We start from the raw sequence: 21,367 nt of genomic DNA, 5'->3' as shown, positions 1-21,367 counted from the left end.
ATCTCATTCATATCTCTATGCAGATGATTCCTGGATCTATGTATACAGCCCAAGTCTTTGTTCTGAGCTCCAATTCTACATTACCAAGTACCAAGGGACTGGATGTCCCATAGATAACTCAAACTTAGCTTGTCCAAAACAGAATTCATTTTCCTATCCCTAACACTAAACACACCTTTCCCTGAACTACCCTACTGCATTCCACAGCACCACCATCCAGCCACTCAGGTTTCAATCTCAACGTCACCCTCTACTCCTCACTCTCACTCAATCCATATATACAATCAGTTATCAAATCTTGTCATTCTACCTCCTCAACATCTTTTGTCTATGACCTCTTCTATCCAATGACATAGCCATCACCCATTTCAACTCCTCACCACCTCTCACTTAGACTATTACAAAAGCCTTCTGACTTACTTCCCTGTTCAAATCTCTACCCATTCCAACCCATCCTCCACATAGCTGCCAAAGTGATTTTCTTAATATCTGACCACCTCACCCTCCTACTCAACAAACTTCAGTGACTCCCCATTACCTCTAGAATAAAATGTAAACTTCTTTCTTTGGCATTTGAAGCTTTTCACAACCTGGCCCCTTTCTACCTAGTCTTTTTATACATTACTCTCCTCCATATACTCTATGGTCATACTAGTCTACTTGCTGCTCTGTGTAGACAAACTGCATTGTCCTGTTTCCATGCTTTTGAAATGGCTCACCCCAAAACCTAGAATGCGCTCCTTCATCACTTCCACCTCTCAGAATCACTAGCTTCCTTCAATACTCACCTTAAATTCCATCTTCTGCAGAAGGCCTATCCTAGTACCCCCAAGCTGCAAGTCACTTCCCCTTTAAGGTCACCTTCCATCTCTCCTCTCTATCTTTTACCTTCTCTTGCAACTCTTTTTACTTTTTCTTCGTATTCTTAGTGTTTAGCAGAGTGTGGCACATATTAAGAGCTTAATAAATGCTTGCTAACCAACTGCTTAAAGACAGAAGGGAAACAGCCCCTGCCTTCAAAGAATTAAATGCAAAATACATACAAGATAAATTCAAGGTAATAGGGAATAGGAGAACACATGCAGTTAGACAGACAGGGAAAGGCCTCACACAGCAGATAGCACATAAGCTGTGTTTTGAAGGAAACAGAGTAAGAGGCAAAGCAAAAGTTAAATATCTGACAAATAAATAGAAAGGAGAAGTCTAGACAAAACCCATGAGAGAGAGAAAGAGAAAGAGAGAGAGAGGAAGAAGAGAGAGAGAGAGAAAGAGAAAGAGAGAGAGAGAGAGGAGAGAGAGGGAGAGGAGGGGGAGAGAGAGAGAGAGGAGAGGAAGAGAGAGAGAGAGAGAGAGAGAGAGAGAGAGAGAGAGAGAGAGAGAGAAATTAACTTTTGGGGAGAGAGAATTAGGAAAAGCTCCGGAGCGGGGGGGTGGTTTCTGAGATGGCCCTTGAAGGAAGGAAGGAAAGATCCATAACAAAGAGAAATGCAGAAGGGGAGCTTATTTGAAACTTGGTACTTGTGAGAAGGAGAGGGGCACCTAAGCAAATCATGAAAATGAGAGTACAGGATGAGAATAGGGGATGCAGAATTTTTAAATTTGGAAGGCAATGAGACACCACTGAAAACGCCTTAAGAAAGTTATCAAGGCACTGGCTTGAAGAAAACTGCAGAAGGGGTAGACGGAAGGCAAGAAAACTGCTTGAAGGCTATTTTAAAACAGTTTTGGGGGCAGCGAGGCGGCTCAGTGGATAGAGCACTGGCCCTGGAATCAGAAGGACCTGAGTTCAAATCCAGCCTCAGACACATAACACTTACTAGTTGCATGACCCTGGGCAAGTCACTTAACCCCAACTCCCTCACCAAAAAACAAACAAACAAAAAATGGACAAGGGGAGACAGGAGGGAGACGTGACAGATCACAAATTTCATCATGGGGCAGCTAGCTGGCACAGTGAATAGAGCACCAGCCCTGAAATCAAGAGGACCTGAGTTCAAATCCGGCCTCACATCAAACACTTGACACTTACTAGCTATGTGACTCTGGGCAAGTCACTTAACCCCAATTGCCTCAAAATAAAAATTTAAAAAAAAAAAAAAACAAACCAGTCCGAGAAGAGATGTTTTAGCAATGTAACTAAGGTTGCACTGGAAGACTAACAGTGGAGGCAGAATGGACAGAACTTGGCACCTGACTGGATCTGTGGGGTGAGAGAGGAATCAAAAACAATTCAGAGTCTTGAGTGCATTACTTCACATCAAAGCTTACTACTTTGCACACCATCTTTCTCATTTAAAAAACAATTGGACAAGAGGCACAACCAAATTTTATAGGGAATAATCAGGAGGCTGTGTGCTAAAATGACTATGAATGTGGAGGGGAGAAATGAGGGTAAGAAATGAAGAAGTCACTCAAAATAGTCCTATGCTAGGTGAAAATGAAAGATGACATTCTGAGAAAAGTATCCAATGGTCCCTAATGTTACCAATACTAATATACTCATTTTCCCCTTAATCTTCTTTCTTTGCCACTCTGCCCACAAACAAACATATAATATTACAATTGGGCAAAGATATGGGTTAAAGATAAATAGGTAGATTCAGAACTGGTTGACCAGACAGAAAAAGTAATCATTACTGGTTCAGAGGATTCTAGTGAAGTACTCCAGGAAACCATGTGCTTGGCTCTATGCTATTTAACGTTTTTATCAATGACATGATAAAGGTATGGATGACATACCTGCCAAATTGGAGATGACACAAAGCTAGGAGGAATACCTCAGATGTTAGATGACAGATTCCAAATTATCACAACATGCTAGAACCTAACAATATGAAATTTTTAGGGAATAATGTTTCTATCCCAAGTGTGCCTAGGACAAGTGCAATGATGAGGGGAGTCATGGCTAGATAGCAATTTTCCTGAAAAAGACCTAAAGCTTTTAGTAAACTAACAGCTTAATACAGGGACAACTAGGTGGTAAAGTGGACAGTGTGCAGGGCCTGGAGGCAGGAAGACTCATCTTCCCAAGTTCAAATCTGTGCTCAGATAGTTAACTTGCTGTGTTACCCTAGGCAAATCACGTAACCCTGTTTGCCTCAGTTCCTCATCTGTAAAATGAGTTGGAGAAAGAAATGGCAAACTACTCCAGTATTTCTGCCAAGAAAACCCCAAGTTTGGAGTCACAATGAGTCAGAAATGACTGAAACAACTGAACAACAAAGCTCAAGCAAGTCGACTGTATGACCTAGCACCCCAAAAAGCTAACGTTTTAATCTTAAACTAAATTTAGAGGCATAGCGTCCAAGATTAGAGAGAAGGTAGTCTTACTGTAATCTCTGTACATCTACAACATTCAGTGCTGGGCACCGCATTTTAATAGTATATTTAAGTATATCCAGAAAAGGGTGACCAAGTTGGTGAAAGGCCTCAGGATCAAACCACAAAGATTTGTTGAAGGTACTAGTGAAGTTTAGCTTGAATAAAAGAGAAGGCTTTGGATGGAAATGCTGTCTGAAGAGCTATCATGTGAAAGAGGGATTAGAACCCCTACTTGATTCCAGAAGGCAGAATTTGAAAATAATGGGTAGCAGTTATAGAGAGGAAGATTTAGGCTTGATACAAGGAAAAACTTCCTTAAGTTACTGAAGCTACCCCAAATTAGAATGGGCTACCTCTAGCAGTAGTATATTTGCTCACAAGCAAAGCCTGGATGATAATTATGAGTGTGTTCTGGAATGGATTCTTTTTTTGTTTTTGTTTTTTGCTAGGCAACAAATAGGGTTAAGTGATTTGCCCAGGGTCACACAGCTAGCGAGTGTTATGTGTCTGAGGGCAAATTTGAACTCAAGTCCTCCTGACTCCAGGACCAGTGCTCTATCCACTGCACCACCTACCTGCCCCATCTGGAATGGATTCTTGATCAGTCTGAAGTTCAAAGTAGATGACCGTCTCAATTCTCAATTTTTAAAAAATTCTGATAAGACAGTCACTAAGGTCTCTCTAGCGCTAACATTCTCGGTCAAAGACTGCATGATCCATTTCTTTGGTGATCCAGAACATACCCCAAGGTACAAGGTGAGCTTGACCTTAGCATGAGCTACTGGGTGGATATCAAGAGCCATTCTTTGTATGGAATGTGCTTCCCCTAACATAATGTCTACAACCAAAGCTATTCTCTAGATATAAAGAATAAAGGATTGATGACAACCTAAAACACCATTGGGCACCCCAAGAGCCCACAGAAAACTAAGCATTTTGAGCTCTAATCCTAGTATCGACAACTCTCTGTAAGTGATCCTCTAGAAAACATTCTAGGATACCTCAAAATACACCAATTCCATCTTGCTAAAAACTCAGATCTTTTCACTTGTTGTACTGACACAAAAGCAATACAAATATTAGCTGGAAGCACCCCTAAACTATATTCCCTTTTTTTATTGATATGCTGGCCTGACCTTGGCCTACTTTGGGGTGGCACAAAGGACCTATGAGATCATGTTAATTTGCAAAACTGGCACCAAAATAAGAGCACCCACATCTAATTCTGCATCAAAATCCTTTATGAATAACAAGACTGTACCTTAAAATACTATATAAATATGAGCTGTTATTATTACAGGGAAAAGTATAGCAGAACAGGTTAGAGTCTGGAATGGCTTAAATGAGATTTCCAGGAAGCCAAGAAGCATTTCACTAAGTGTATTTTGAATACTTACTATGTGGAAGACAGTAAAAAATAAATTATGACATGGTCCCCTGAACTCAAGGAGCTTAAAATTTAGTTGAGGAGACAAGACTTAGAAAAACAAAACAATGAAAGAAGCTAATAATTAAGTTCTAGAGAAATGAAGAATTAGAAAGATAGGTACTTCAAAAAAGGATCAGGCAGATTTGCAGACCTACCAGAGCAAGAATTCCTTTTTTTTAATCAGGGACAGCAATGACATGAAATTTAGATGGAAGTCGTAAGTCAAGAAAGGAAGCAAGAAAACAGAGTCAAGAAAACCTAAAGACCTCAATATGTTTCTGCTTCTCATACTGTGGAGAAACTTCATTTCAAGACAAATGAAACAAAGGAAAGAAAATAGAATAATTTGACTACATATTCTTTGATCTATAGAGACCACTGCTAGGTATATACCCCTAAAGAAGTCAATGGCAAAAAGGTCCCAAACACACCAAAATATTTATAGCAGCACTTTCTATAGTAGCAAGGAACTAAAAATAAAGCCATTCATCAATGCAGAATGACCAAACTATGGGACATGAACATATTGGAATATTATTGCATTGTAAGAAACAATGAATATGACATACAGAGAAGCATGGAAGACTTACATGAACTTCCACAAAATAAACAAAACCAGGAAAACAATATATATGACCACATCAGTGTAAATGAAAAGAACAACAACAAATCAAAACTGAACGCTGTGAAATTATGAAACTATGATAACCAAACAGCTTGACCCCAAAGAAGGAGCATGCACTTCCCAGACCTCTTTGCAAGGAAGGCAGGGGGAGGATATGGATGTGGAAAACTGATTGCTGGATACAGTTGATGTTTTGCTGAGCTTTTTTTTCTTTTTTATTCATTGTTATAAAAGATAACTGGGAAAGGAAAAGGATGACTGTGGGAAAAAATGTAGATAATGGAAAAGCAAAAGCAACCAATAAAGACTTTTTTATAAAAAGGCAAATATAACCATTTTGGGGAAGCAGAGACCTTAAGAGATCACCTTACTCTAATCCCCTACCTTCAGAAACACAAACCTAAACTAGGATGAGAATATATCCTAGTTAAAGACAATCAGAGGAAATTCTAACATCTCTCTCAGTAGTCGTCCTAAATAGAATGAATTAATCTAAGCAGCCCAGTTTATTCTCTGCTAGGAATACCACTATCTTAAGGGCTACTTATTCCTATGAAATTCTTCCCTCCTACACCTGGATCTTTCCCCTCTATAGATTCCATAGAAATATACTCCTAACAACCTTGTAAAAATACACTATCCTGAATAAGTAGAACAGGAATTTACAAAGACTTCTCCTCTTCCTCCTTTCTCTTGTCTCAAAACAAAAGGTTACTGCCCAAATCATACTCCAAGCTAAATGGGAAAAGAAAGCAAGGAAGTAAGAAAGAAAAGGTCCAGGTTAAAGATGAAGTAAAAAATGCCACGTGGAAGAGACAGAAAAGGGATTTATTAAGCAAATCCCAAGGTCTTGGCAGAAAAATTGAGAAGAGGTTTGATAAACATGGGGAATAAAATAGCCAGTATGGCAATGGGACAGAACAATAAATGAGTTAGCCTAAAAAAGATGAGCATACATGTACTAGGTAAAGGCCCTAGAACACAACCAACCAAGTGCCAATTAGGGACACAAAACTTTTATTCTGTTGGAATGTGGCTTTTTATTTTCCTACAACTTATCCAAAAGGAGGTTAAACCTTCAGTTTATCATATATAACTTATCCTCTTTTTCCATAATCACTACATTAATACAGGATCCATCATGAGCTATATTGGACTGATAGCAGAGGTTTCAACCGGGATGAACCTCTGCCTGGGACCATACCAGAACACCAGCATAATCCCTGGTAGGGAGGCCTGCTACCAGACAACCTCAATCTATTATTATTCCTTTATTTATTCTCCCTTTCCTGAAAAATTACGAAGACAGCAAGGGCTATTCAGTCTTATGTCATTTCCACTGTCCTTTGAGCCAAGTGGTCTCTGGAAAGCTAGTCAACTCTTTGCCCACTCCATCATTCATGTTTTCTCATAGTCGTTGCCATCAAATCTACTGAAGCAAACGCAATACATAAAGGTTTCCAGGAGTTCTCTCTTAGCTCTCCACTCTCAAAGGCAGGGAGTCCTGGACCTGAGATAGAATCCAGGCCACCAAGCTACCAGTTTATGAAGCTGGCTAGCTCACAGTGAAGTAGTCATTCAAATCTTGGGCAACAGGGCAGCATCCTGCTGTGATAGGATTAGTATTGTCAAACTTTGTTTCTCTGAGTTCACTGAATGTGAGGTATGTGCTCTTCCTCATTACCAAAGAACAAAAGATCTGTCTTACCCACCTATTGTGACACACTAGGAAACCAGGTTTCACTAAAAGAAACAAGACTATAGAGGGAAATCAGGGCAGTCCGGACAGAGACCAATCAATTTCATCTAACTCTTTCCTTCAAAGCCAAGCTGCGAAAGATCAGAAGGCGAAGGTAAAGTAATCCTAGTCAAGGTAGATAAAAGTCATAAGGAAAAAGATCCCTAGGCAAGGGAGAAATCTTTAAGAACTAAAATGAAGACTTTAGGCCTCCTCTATATACAAAGAGCTTCATGCCAAATGAATTGAAAAAGCTGATTATCCCCAAACCAGTTACACTTCTGCATCATCTCCAAATCCAGTCAAAGTCTTCAGATTTCAGGCTGAAACACTAGGAATTCATTGTAAAATCAGACAACACAGCATTCTCTCTCTCTCTCTCTCTCTCTCCCTCTCTCTCTCTCTCTCTCTCTCTCTCATGATCCTTCCCATGAGAGGGACTTCAATCCATCTCTGGGAACTACAAATCATAAACAGAAAAAAAGAGGGAGTAAAACAAACAAGAGATCCTTAATGGCCTTGTTTTCTTCCCTGAGCCCACTGTCTTCCCTGAGCCCTCCCTCTTTCGTGATAATACATTACATGCGCCTTCCGAGGCTGTCCGGCACATCAAACGCCCAGCACTGGCTTTGATGTGTGGCTCCTCCAAAGGGAAATGGCAGGCAGATTAGATTCCCTCATGTTGGGATCTGAGAGGGCCTGTAAACATCTTGTGTGTGAGGACTGCAGCACGCTGAGGGGAGGAGCAGCTTGCAATCGCTTCCAGACCTTCTGCAGTCCCAATTAGCAGAGATCTCCCTTCAGAGGACAGTGGGGACCCGGGGGGAAATTCCAGTGGATTTAGGAGACTTCCCCTCACGCACTAGGAAGAACCATAATGCTTCCTCTGCACAACCTTTCCCAAAAAGTTCTAAACATCTCAAGCAGAAAGGAGACTTGTGGCTTGTGGAGAAGACCCAGCAACCAGGGTTCATATCCAACAGGCATGAACCCCATGGCAAAATGGAGCTATCTAGATGGATCATGAGAAACTAGATCATAGGAATGAATACGTAAACCACTTACACACACACACACAGAGTTTCACCTCTTCAAGCAGAATACAATGGGCACAGGGAAGGCACAAAAGCATGTGTTGACTGATCTGTCCATGAGAAGCAATGAAGTCCATTTTAGTAGACCTACTGTTTACATAACAGCCACTAGCAAAGCCCAATAAATCTACTCTTTTGGTGTGGGTTAAATGCCTGTTACTATTTGCTTTTGCAGATAACTAGCTTTTTAACTAAGCAATTCATTAGATTACATATGTCTATCCAACCAACTTCCACAAAACATACAGTTCCTGGCAATCAGACTCATTATGGCAGGGTAAGGTATATGAAGGTAATGGTATTTGAAGCTCTTTTGCGCTCTTGGGCCTTCTGTTTTGGTTTAACTGAGCTGGGGCTGGGACTCACAAAACTTCAGCCAAGTTAAACCAAAGGCCAAAGCCACTCCCTACACCAAAACAAAGAAACTGACAAAGGTGCAACTTCAAGACCTAAGCCGCTCTTCTCTGCCAGCTCAGATGCATCACCAAGAGGAAAGGCAGCATCTCCAAGATGTAAGCTGGAAACAACTTCAATAAGTTAATCAACAAGCATTTATAGAGCACTTTGTTAGGCACTGGGAATACAAGTATAAAAAATGAAATAATCTCTACTCATAAAGAGTTTACATTTTAATGTGGGAGACAAGTACATATATAACAAATATAAAGACAATACAAATCAATACAAGGAAGTTAAATACAAAGTATTTAGGGAGGGAGGGAGGGTACTAACAGTTGGGAGAATTAGGATGAGCTTCACATAGAAGATGGTATTCATGCTGTGTGTTGAAGGAAAAGCAGCATTTCATGAGGAAGAAGTGAAGAAGGTGTGAATTCCAGACCCAGGGAATAGCCAACTAAAGACCTGGAACCAGTAGATGGGGTAAGTCAACTTGATTGGATCAAAGAGTACAAAAAGAGGAACCACGTAAAAGGAAGCTGCAAAAAGAGGCTAGGGTCAAGCTCTCTGGGGCTAAAGCCAGGCTGGGAAGGGATTTATATTTTATCCTAGCAGCAAGCAAGAATCAATAGAATATACTGAACAGAAGAGGGACATGGTCAGATCTGTGCTTAATGAAAATCACTTTGGCAGCTATGTAGAGGATAAACTGGAGTAGCGGGAAACTTCAGTTACAGGGACATCATATAGGAAGGTATTACAACAGCCTAGGTGAAGGGTGATAAGGAGCTGAACTACATAGGAAAAAAGGGACAAAGGAGAGAGATGCTGTGGAAAGAGAAAAGGAAAGACTTGGCAATTCGGCCATCCAGCCAAATTGGCTTTCCCCATGTTCCTCACACCCACACACACATTGTCCCTCTCCTGTCTCAGAGTCTCTTCTCTTAAAAAACAGATCAAGTCCCATCTTCTGCATAAAGCCTTTTCAGACTGTATCAAGCACTAGAGCCCTCCCAAGCTATCTTGTATTTAATTACTTTGCATATATTTGTAATTATTCATTTGACATTCATGCTGCATATATATATTTATATATGTATTTATTGTCTTCTTTCCTCGTTAGAATGTAAACTCTCCAGCAAGATTTTTTCAGTCTTTATGCTTACATCCTCAGCACCCAGCTTAGCGTCTGGGACATAGTAGACAACTAATAAACAGCTGAACGACTGAGGGAGCACGAGGAGCCAAACTTAACTCCAAGGTTATAAACCTGGGAGAAGACCAGAAGAACGGTGGCGCCTTCAACAAAAATAGGAAGACTGAGAAAAAGGGTGGGATTAGGGGAAAGACAACAAATTCTGTTTTGGACTGAAGTGAGTTTGAGATGTCTCTGGATCGGCTAGCTTAAATTAGGGCTCCGAGACTGGGGCTCTTGTATGAGATCTTTGAGTTATGCACAGAAAGATAATAATTAAACCCACGGGGGTTGATGATATCATGGAGACAGAGTACAGAAAGAAAAAAGGGCCCAAGACAGATCTTAGGGTTGGGCATGAATGATGAGTATAAGAACAGTAGGAGAACCAGGAAAAAGCAGTGCTATGAAAACACAGAGAGTAGAGAGTATCCAGGAGAAAAAGGTGATCAGGAGTGTCAAATACAACAGAAAGGTCAAGAATGCTAAGGACTGAAAAAAGACCATCAGATTTACAACTGAGAAGAAACAAACTGTGGTTATGTAATGAAATATTATTGTACTATAAGAAACAAATATGATGAATACAGAGAGGCTGGAAAGACTCAACACAAATTGCATGCAGAATAAATTAAACAAAGCCAAGAAAATGATATAATATAAAACAACTACAACAATGAAAATGGAAGAAAAACCAACACAAAACAACAAAAAGTGAATATTGCAAAATTACAAAGAAAACAAGCACAGTTCCAAAGCAGAAATAAGAGACGACATCTCCAAATCTTGCAGTCCTTTTTAGAAAAGAGAAGTCCCCAGGTGTGCACACTGAATATATTTTCAGATTTTTTTTCAATCTATTAATTAGTTTCATAAATCTCTTTTTCTCTTCTTCCTTTTTTTGGTTACTTAAAAAAAGTAATATGAAATAAATATCTGAGAAGGGAAAAAAGAAGAGACACAAGTGAAAATTCAGGTACTAAAAGTAAAAGATATCAATAAAAAATTTTTAAAGAGGTCACTGGTAACTTTGGAAAAAGCAGTTTTAGTTTAATGATAAAGCTGGAAGTGAGAGGAGAGAAAATGGAACAATGAGTATGGATGGCATTTTCCAGGAGTTTGGCTCACAGAAAATGGAAAAATATAGGATGTTCAGTCAGTCAGCTAGCATTTACTAAGCACCTACTATGTGCCAGGCACTATGCTTAGTGAAGCTGTGCTATGTTAAAGGTGAAAAACAGTCCTTACACTCAAGAAGCTATAGTCTAATTGTGGAGACAATACGCAAACAACTATGTACAAACAAGATATATAAAGGATAAATTGGGGGTAATCTCAGAAGGAAGGCATTAAGATTAAGGACTGAGAAAGGTTCCTCGCAGAAGTTAGGACTTTAGATGAGATCTGAGACAAGCCAGAGATGCCAGAAAACAGAGAAAAAGAGACAGAGGTAGCATGACAGACAGCTAGTGAAAAAGCTAGGTATCAGTAGAATTGCACATGAGAAAAAGCCAGGAGGCAAATATCATTAGAATGCAGAGTACATGTAGGAGAGCAAGGTGTGAGAATACGGGAAAAGTCGGGATGAGGGAGAGGGTCAGGTTATGAATGGTTTTAAAAGCCAAACAGGATTTTCTGTTTGATCCTGGAGGCTATAGAGAAGCCCTGTAGTTTTTGGTTGTTTTTTTTTTAATTGGAGGGGAGGGGAAGATGTTATATGGTCAGAACTACTTTTTTTTTTTATTCTTAGGCAATTGGGGTTAAGTGACTTGCCCAGGGTCACACAGCTAATAAGTATTATGTGTCTGAGGCCAGATTTGAACTTAGGTCCCCCTGACTTCAGGGCCAGTGCTCTATCCACTGCGCCACCTAGCTGCCCCTCAGAGCTACTTTTTAGGAAAATCAATATGACAGCTGAGTAGAGGATAGATAGGAAAGATTTGAGGAAGGGAAATTAACCAAAAAGACTACTGGAATAATTCAGGGATGAGGTGACAAGAGCCTGCGCCAGGGTGACAATGTCAGAGAAGAGAAGGGGATGTATAACAGAGGATGTTATAAAGGTACAATCTATAAGACTTGGCAAAACGGGAGGGTGAGAGAGTGTGAAGAACTGAGGATGACACACCTAGGTTGCAAGCCTGGGTAACCGGAAAGATGGCAGCAGCCTTGACAGTAATATGGAAATTAGGAAGAAGGGAGTTTTGCAGAAAAGAAGAGGCAATACAAATTTTAAATGAAATTGAAACTTTACAAGGGACTTGGGTAAGGAAGGTAGGGTAAAGGGTAAGAAAATAGGGTATAGGCTGATAAAAGGACCTGTCCTTCTCTCCCACACCTAGATTCAAGAAGAGTTCTGTTTTGGACACGTTCAGTTTAACAATCTACAGGACAACCAGTATGAGACGTCTAATAGACAGCTGGAGAGATGTAAGCCTGGAAACTGAGGAGAGAGGTTAGTGATTGAGAGTCATCTGCAAAGAGATGATGATAAGTGAATAGGGGGGTTTAGTAAATGTTTTTTAAAGATGGGGAAATGGACATATTTGAAGGTGGCAGGGAAAAGCTAGTAAATGGGGAAAAGTTGAAGATTAGAGAGTATAAATGAGTGAGCAATCTGCTGGAAAAAGAACAGAAAAGGATGGGATTAAGGGCACATGTGGACAGATTGGATTTAGGAGAAAGGGCCATAATCTGAGACCGGAGTAAAGCAGGAGAGAACAGAGGATGATGTCATATGATTTTGAGATAAAGAGAAGGCAAGAACAGGGAACATGGTGGTCTCAAATTTCTCAACAAAGTAAAAGGTAAAGTCCAAAGCTGAGAGAAGATTTCTAATAGCTACCACAGGGAGTGAGATAAGAAAGAGAAAATGAATTAGGAAGTAAAAGGATTTGTTTGTGGCAGTGAGGGCCCAGTTGTGATTAGACAACAAATTTATAGTAGAGCAAATTACCTCAGTTGTGCAAATTCCTTCACCACCCATTCAGTGGCACACAAGTAGTAAAGTGGAAGTAGCTGGTAGCATTAATAGAGGGCTGCAATTTGACAAGGGATGGTGTGTGACAGAACAAGTGATTCAAGAGTTGATATTATGGAAATGAATTAGTTAAGCACAGGATTAAGATTAAGAAAGAGAGAAAGTAAAGTCAGAGCATGGGTGTGAAACCTGTGAAAGCACTGAGAAGTAGAAGGATTGAGGCAGGGTCAATTTAGAATAGGCTTAGGAAGGGTGAGACAGAGGGAAAGATTTAATGACTGGAGGTTATGGTTAGAGAAAGGAATGTCAGAGCTTTTGGTCATGGAAGAGGACCATTTACGGGTAATGGTCAGATCCAGGGTATGACCATCCTTTTTGTGGCTGAAGTGGAGTAGCGGAGTAGGTCACAGAATTTAAGGGGACAGAGGAATTGGGAGGTTAGGGAGTAGGAAGAAGCATCAGCATGAATGTCAGAAGTGTCCTAGTTATAAAAGCGCTCTGCTTCACTTAAATCCAATTCACCGCAAGTTAAGACATCACCCTGCTGATGTCATTGGTCCTCTTCTAGAATGAAGGACAAACACCAACTACAGTTAAAAGGGCAGAAGTTGGGAGGTAAAGGAAGTGAGTAAGCCAGCTTCTGACTTCCTTGAGAAAGAAGGAAAAATGACCTGGGAGGCTGATAGACAATAGCTTCCACAAGCTGAATAAGACTGAAAAAAAGTCTTAGCTCAATCCTCACATAGATGTATCTTACCAGCTTATCAATGGGTTTCAAGGCCATGGGTCTTTAATTAGATAAATGAAAAGAAGGTACTTGTAACAGAGATGACAATATAGACGGTAAACTATGCCATGAAATAAAGAATTCCTCTGCTCCTTCCCTTCCCAAGAACCTTTCCTCTTGCCACCTGTCACCCCCAAAAACCATGCAGTGAGATACAGTCTAATAAGAGAAATCTCTCTCACTATTCATCACTACAGAGGTGAGAGAAGGCAGACAGCTTTAAGGAAAAAGCAAACAAAACCAAACCAGGACACCAGACCACTATGGCAGATTTCAAGGATAGATGAGCCAAATACCTAACCAACAAATGTAATGAATCCAAGACCCTTGTTCCCTCAGCAGAACCTAACCTCTATCTTAAGGGAATTCTACCTTTTCCATCTCAGCTGGCTACCATGGTGAAAACAAGTTAAAAAGGCCAGGATACACTAGGAATAGAGGTAGAATCCAGGTCACTGGAAGAGAATAAAGTAAAAGTTCATTAAATTGAAACTTTAAAAGTGACTTGCCATTCCTAAGGACAAGAAAGTAAGTATAGATTGATAAAAGGACCCCCCCAACACACACACACCATCCCCACCCCAAAATTCAAGAATAGCGACAAATTTTCTACTTTTCAACTGAGTAAAATGAATGAAAGAGAAGAAAAATCCACGTTGCTTATTTGCATGAGATCTACAGACACTAATATAGATAATCTCCACTTTCTGGAAACACAAAAAACCATAAAGATTTTGGGGGAAAAGGCCAAAAGAATCAAACACTGGTAAGGCAGTGTAGTTTAGCACAAAGAATACTTGACCTGGAGTCAGCAGATGCCTGGGTTCACACCCAACCTCTGTGTGACCAGGGGGGTAAATCACTAAACCTCTTTGAACTTCAGTTTGCCCTCTTGTAAAATGAGGATAATTATACCTAACAGTGCCCACCTCACAGGACTGCTGTAAGAATCAAATAAGACAATGTTTGGAAAGTGCTTTGCAAGCTCTACAGCACTGTATACATGTCCACTACTAATTATTATTATCAAAGAGGCAGGTAAGCCAAATGAGGATAAAGAAGCATACACTCTATAGTCTGCACAATTCACATCAGCCTCAGCATCTCAACTAGTGTAGTCTTCCAAAGCCACAAAAGAAAGCAGAGAGGAATTATCTTTGGAGCAGAGTTTATTAGTTTGACATTTAGGGAAAATATGCCACATTGTTATTGAATCAACTTCAGACAGATTGCGGCTTCAAGCAAAGGGTGTAGCAAAGGAGAGCAAATGGAGCGCCCCAATGTCTCTAAGCCTGAGAAATCTCTATTAAGTGTAGGCTGCTGTCTAGGTCTGGTCAGGTTCTCCAAGATGGCTGTTGAGTTCACATGATTATTAGCCAAGCTAAAACATGTTCTAAACTAAAAATCTGCTGACTGTCCTTCCCATCAAATTAGCGCAGCTTCTACTGTTCTAAGAATAAGACGGCATCAGTGAAGGAGGCTCCAGAGGGATCACCTGGCATGAAACAAGGTGTGGAAACTGGTAACTGGATTTCATCTCTGTGGGTCCCAGTGACTTATGCACTTGTGTTTTAATTAAGCCTCACCCTCCAACTGGGGCCAGGAAACCTGTGTCTAAGGAAGAAGGGTTAAGATTCTGGACAGCAGTGGCACAATAGAATGGAGGAAAGTGGATGCCATTCAGTTTGCATCTCTAGTCTCACATCTTGCAAACAAGTGTTTGCAACAGTAATCAGTCCCAAGGGTTATCCAAGAGTTACTTAAAAAAAAAAAAAGAAGAAAAAGCACTCTAGAAATTGCTTCAAGTAAGGATGGAAGACAAAGACAATTCTGCTGTATCCTTCAGTGTGCTATGTTTGTGCTTCTGCCAGTAGCATGTAACTTCTACGTATTAAAAACTGCAAGTCTTGATTCCAGAAGGTAAAATGTAAGGACGAGAGAAATACTTACCAGGTTAACCAATGCTTCAGAGATACAACAAAGATGGAAAAGGATAAAGAGAAAGTAATTCTCACTTTGTGTCAGGAAAGTGGAAGAATATAAAACCAAGGTATAAGGAAAGACTCGCTGAATACTTGAACACATAAGAGTATACAGTTCTTCCCAGAGTAGAGAAAAATGGGCTATCTCTGGAGGAAGCAACTATTTGTGCTCCACAGAATAAGAAGATGGATCCACAGATGACATCAGGTGAATAGTGGCGATAGTGGAAAGAAGAAGAGATGAATAATGGTGGTTGGTGACTTTCTGTTACAGAGTACTGAAACAGTTATTTAAAATAACATAGTATAAACAAGACAGCACATGTATCTGGGACATCACCAAGAATCTCCCAAGAGCTATCAATCTAATGGCTACTATCCACTTCTAGTTATTCTGAATACATGATAAGACGAAAAGAAACAGAGAACAATACCGCTAATGATTGTTTAGCCCTGGTTTAAAAAAAAAACCACCTTGCCTGGTAAAAAAGAACCTTGGAGGAGCAGGTGGCATTTTTGTTATTGATGCTGATTTAAGACACATAACGCCAGCTACTAAAACATTCACTCTAGCAAAAGCAGAGCAACTATAAACTTCTTAGAGTACTTTAATAATGTTATCATCCAAATGGAGGTAACAACAAAAGAAAATGCTATTCTGAAACTGATTAATGAACAGCAAGGAGAAACTGGCTGATGAACTAGAAGTAACAGGAATGCTGGAGGCAAGTGACCCACCTGTTACAGTTTATGAAAGTGACTTGTGGTGAGAGGAACCCAATTCCTCTAGAGCTAGTCCATTTCTCTTTCGAATAGCTCTGTCAGAAAGTTTCCCTTACATCAAGCCTAAATCTTTCATTCCTCAACTTCAATCGATTGTTCCTAATTCTGCTCTGCAGGGCAAACATAGTAAATCCAGTCCTTCCTCTATATAACTGCCCTTCAGCCCTTCAAATACTTGACTATAGCTCCAACATGCCCCCTAAAGGAGAAATCTTTAAAGAGGTACAACTCCCTGCATCATTCACTGAGTCCCTAAAGTTGTTATATCTCCCACTTTTATGAGGTATGTACACTTTTTGGATAAGTGGAACACTCTAGATAGCTCTTAGAAATGTGTTAAGTAAAATAAGAAGATGTCTAGTAAGGTAATCAAACAAAATGCATTTATTAGGCACTTATAAAGTGCCTGGCACTGTGCTTAACTCTGAAGATACAAAAATAAAAATGAAAATAGTTCTTGCTCTGGAGAAGTTTAATAGGGGAGACAACATGTACATATTTAAATATACACATAATATATATGAAATAAATACAAGGTTTAACATGACTGCACATGTATAAGCTATATCAAATTGCTTGCTGTCTTAGGGAGGGGGAAGATGAAAGAGAAGAGAGAATTCAAAATCTTATTTAAAAAATGAATGCTGAAACTATCTTTACATATAATTGGAAAAATACTATTTACAAAAATAAATAAATATAAGTCAGTTTAGCAAGAAAGACCACTAGAAGGTCAGGGGACTGGGCATGGTTTCTTTAGAAAATGGTGCTGACATTCTGGAAAGCAATTTGGAATTATGCCTAAAAAGTCAACAAACTCTTTATATGCTCTGATTCAGTGATACCATTACTAGGTATATAACCTAAAGAGATCAAGAAAGAGGAAAAGGACCCATAAGTACAAAAGCATTTTTAGCAGCTCATTTTGCAGTCACAAAGAATTGGAAACCAACAGGGTAGGCTGCCCACCAACTAGGTTGAATGATAAATTACTGAACAAGTTTTGGTATGTAAATGTGATGGAATACTACTGTATTACAAGAAATATTGAAGGAGATAGTTTCAGAGAAACCTGGGAAGACTTAATGAAATGCCTACAGAGTGAAATGAGCAGAACCTAGAGAACAATTTATACAATAACAACAACATTATAAAGAAAAATAATTTACAAGGATTTAGGAACTCTGGTCAACACAATGATGGTTCCAGAGGACTTACCTCAAGATAGAGAGGTGATGAACAGAATACAGAATGATTTTTTTTTTGGCCATGACAAATGCTGAAATTTGTTTTGCTTGACTATACATCTGTAATAGAGTTGGGTTTTTTTCCTTGCTTCCTCAAGTGAAAAAGGGAGGGAGATGGGAGGACATAAGAGGTGGACTTTCACTGATTGGGGAAAAAAAATTAATTAACTTCTGACCTCCAGCAACTAAAGCCAGAGCAGTTCCCGATTTGTATTTTCCCCAAAAAGCAATGGATCAAGTGAGGCCAGAGAAATTGTCAACAAACTCCTCTGACTGACCCTGATTTCCACCCCAAATATCTAAAAGGACTAGTGTTGAGCTAGTAAGAATAGCTTGATTTCAGAAACTCTTGAAATTTCAGAAGTGCCTGAAATTTCAGAAAAAAAGGCTTTTTTCTCAACAATTAGAAATAAAAGGCTTAAAATGTAAATGTGTGGTTGACTTAACTCACACTAAAGTATAAACAGTCAACTGAAAAGTATAAATAGTGCCTTTCCAAGCTAAAGAACAAGAGGGCTGCCCCAAGACCAGGAACACAAAACACAGACTTCTGATTTCACATGCCTAGGGTTGGCCCTGTTTGCCTGTTTACCTTCAATAAATAAATTCTGTAAGGTTTTCCTGTCCTGCCCACTTGACAGGGTTATTAGACAGAGCTACGGAGCAAAGCACAAGCTTAGCAGGAACATTCCTTCAGAGCCAAATGATGAAGGATAGCACTGTTTCACATAAATATGAAGCTTTAGAGGAAGGAAGGTTTGGTTTGGTTTTTATAAAACATAACCAACTCTGTTATAAAGTAGGTTCTTTCCCAAAGGGTTTATTAATCAAGGAATTACTGTCTTTCCTTCTCTTCCATTTAAGGATCCCCAAAGTATTAAGTCACTTTCTGGGAAAAAGCCAGCCCAAGCATCTTATTTCCCCCTCCAAGGTCTACTTACTCCTTTGCAGGACCCCTAGGATACTCAGAGAGAATTAAAGCTACTAGTTCCCTTCCTTCTCTTGCATCCAAAATTAAGGATCACAACTTTGAACAGGTAAATTTAATGAGGGACTTTATCCCAACCTTCCTATAAAGAAAATGCAAAACCAACATTCCAATGCCAAACAAGTCAGTCTTAAAACCAGTTTTCTCAAAAAAACAATCTCAGAGCACCAAAAACCAGAAAAGTCCCAAAAGTATAACCCAATTCACCTAGAATAGGCCAATTCTCTTGATTCCCAGGTCTGGCAACAGCACACACTTAAGAGAGGATTCAGGATCTCCTGACCCCCTTAAGAATGAATGCCAGGCTCAGATTCTTATAATCTAGCCAATAGCTCACAGGTGCTCAGATTCCTTAAAACTCTGGCTAATATGGTGGATCTTTAATAAACCTTGCCTTCAGCTGGAAAAAAAAAAAAGAATGCATGCCAAGGGGCAGCTAGGTGGCACAATGGATAGAGCACCAGCCCTGAAGTCAGGAAGACCTGAGTTCAAATCTGAACTCAGACCAAACACTTGACACTTAACTAGCTGTCACTTAACACCAACTACCAAAAAAAAAAGAATACATGCCAAACATTCATGTTATTTCTTACCTGGTTTGTACAAAATGAACAAGAATCTCCCAGAGTGTCTGGCGAGAACAAAATGTATCTTGTAACCTAGTGCCATCATCCAATTGCAATGCAATCCGAACCTACGGGGGGGGGGGGGAGAAGAGCATAAAATCAGACCCATAATTAGCAAGGATGACAGCTTTTTTTTTTAATCCCCAAACGCTATATACTACAGAGATTGGGACCCAAACCAAACAGCCTAATTGCACAGGTACAAAGAAAAAATGTTATTTGATGAGCCTCCTTCAAAACACAATTTGGGATTTGTACAAAACATTGGGAGTAGAAAGTCTGTTAGAGAAAAGTTTCTTCCTTTCTACCCGAATGACAATTAATAACAGACACAGAAAACCACCAGACCAGGAGAAGTCTAGGTTTCAGTTCCGTGGTTTCAAGCAACGAGTATGTTCCTACTCCAGAACGGGAGCACTGGGGAAGGAACGAAACTGCTTTTTGCCTAAACTCTACTGACAAAACCATAAGACTGACCCCACAACTTGGCAAATGGAGGAATGAAGAGCATCACCCAGATCTCCCAGAGAATTAAAGACAAACAATGCGATGGTTACTGCCTGTAATAAACTTCTACTCTACTAGAAGTTTAACTATTAACTATTAATTTAGAATACATCAGTTCAGAATGCACAATAAATTAGAATATCTTCTCCCCAATTTTATGAGCAAACATGTTTTCAGATTCCCTTCTGGGACCAAAGCATTGCTCAAACAAAACTCCCAAACTTTCAATCACCCCTTTCCCACACCTCTGCTTTGCTCAGAGGCTTACCTCCATTCCTGTTACAGTATCAGGAATATAACTAGCTTAAACACTACAAAAATTCTCCCTCCTTATATTTTCTTGTTCCTTGAATCCTGCTATAATCCAGCTATTTGTACAAACTCTCTAAACAGGCTATTTTCTCTCCTCAAGTCTGCCTCTTCAGGCCTAGTCTAACTGTTGTGTTCTGAATAGGTATTCTTCTCACTATCCCTTTCTACTCAACCAAACCCTCTTTTAACACTCTTGAGATACATAACTTCATTTCTAATAGCTACCATGCTTCAAAGCAGCATTTCTCATATTGTGTTCCATGAAATGTAAATAGTTCCATGAGAATTTTCCTTAGCAATATTTTTTTTCTTGGCCATGAAATCATACATATATCAAAAGTATTTACCACATACAGCAACTTTTGGGCATGAAAACAATCTTTACTTCTCCTTTTTTGTCCCTAAACTTCTGAACATCCTTTAACCCTGAGGTATTACATAGCACCAGCTCTCTTTGAACTAGCATTGACATGCTCTATTCATATAGCTCAAGCTCTAAAATCTTCTATGATAACAAAAATGAGAGTTTAAATAAAAGTACTTGTCTTTTCAAATAACAACACAAACTAGGACTGACTTTTTTATCCAAATAATCCAAATCAGCAAACTACTAAGATCCTACTACTGAACTAACATCCTTAGCTGGGTCCAAGAAAGAGAGATGAGAAATGGGGAAAATTGGGGGCAATTTGAAGGTACTACAAAAATCCAGGTATGACATACTAATGCCCTGGACCAGGCTGCCTGCAGTGAGGAAAAAAGAAAAACCCATCAAAGAGATGCTGCTAAAGGAACTTGGTGTCTAGGTATAGGGAGTGAAGTAGAACTAAAGGGTTTAAGAAGGGGATAGGGGAGAGGAAGGGACCAGGAGGATCCAGAGAACAGTAATACCACTGGTAAAAATAGAGAGGCTGAGAGGAGGAATCTAAGATACCCTCAGTACCTATGATACTAGATCTCAGATAAATGAGCAAGGACTAGAGAAATAGATTTGGAAGTGCTCAACATGGAGGTAATAGTTGAAACTGCTGAAGTGGATGAGTTCTTGAAGGGAAAGAATCACAAGGATAAGAAATAGAGATCCAAGAACTGAACATTGAAGGATAGCCACAAGAAATAAGAGGAGTCATCAAAAACAGAAAGAACACTTAAAGAAACAGGAGAACCAGGAAAAGTATAGTATTCTCTCCCTAAGTCTTTTCTTCCTCAAGCTTTTCCTATACAGAACCAGGATCCCCTAGCAGAGGTATCTATAGCACACAGAGTCACTCAATCTAAATAAGTTAAACATCAGTTTAACCTAAAAGATGAATCTTGCAACCTATTGGAAGCTTCAGTCTTAAGACTTCTGGGT

General features: G+C 39.6%; 1 protein-coding gene across 8 annotated transcripts in view; it reads right to left on the bottom strand.

Moving 5' to 3' along the window:
* The window catches only part of ASPSCR1 (ASPSCR1 tether for SLC2A4, UBX domain containing), a 128,683-nt gene that overhangs the window by 93,553 nt on the left and 13,763 nt on the right, over positions 1-21,367 (bottom strand). For 5 of the 8 annotated variants that reach the window (XM_021000823.2, XM_021000824.2, XM_078155872.1 and 2 more), the window contains one exon: positions 19,162-19,262. The exons of the other annotated variants lie outside the window; for them this stretch is intronic. In XM_021000823.2, the coding sequence (XP_020856482.1) occupies positions 19,162-19,262 (101 nt within the window). The remainder of the gene's footprint in view (positions 1-19,161; positions 19,263-21,367) is intronic. 8 annotated transcript variants of the gene reach the window in all.

Source organism: Phascolarctos cinereus, unplaced genomic scaffold (assembly GCF_003287225.1).
Source record: "Phascolarctos cinereus isolate Bilbo 61053 unplaced genomic scaffold, phaCin_HiC Scaffold_5;HRSCAF=322, whole genome shotgun sequence".
Classification (NCBI taxonomy): Eukaryota; Metazoa; Chordata; class Mammalia; order Diprotodontia; family Phascolarctidae; genus Phascolarctos; species Phascolarctos cinereus.
Note: the sequence above shows the minus strand (reverse complement) of the source record. Positions and strands in the feature narration are given on the sequence as shown.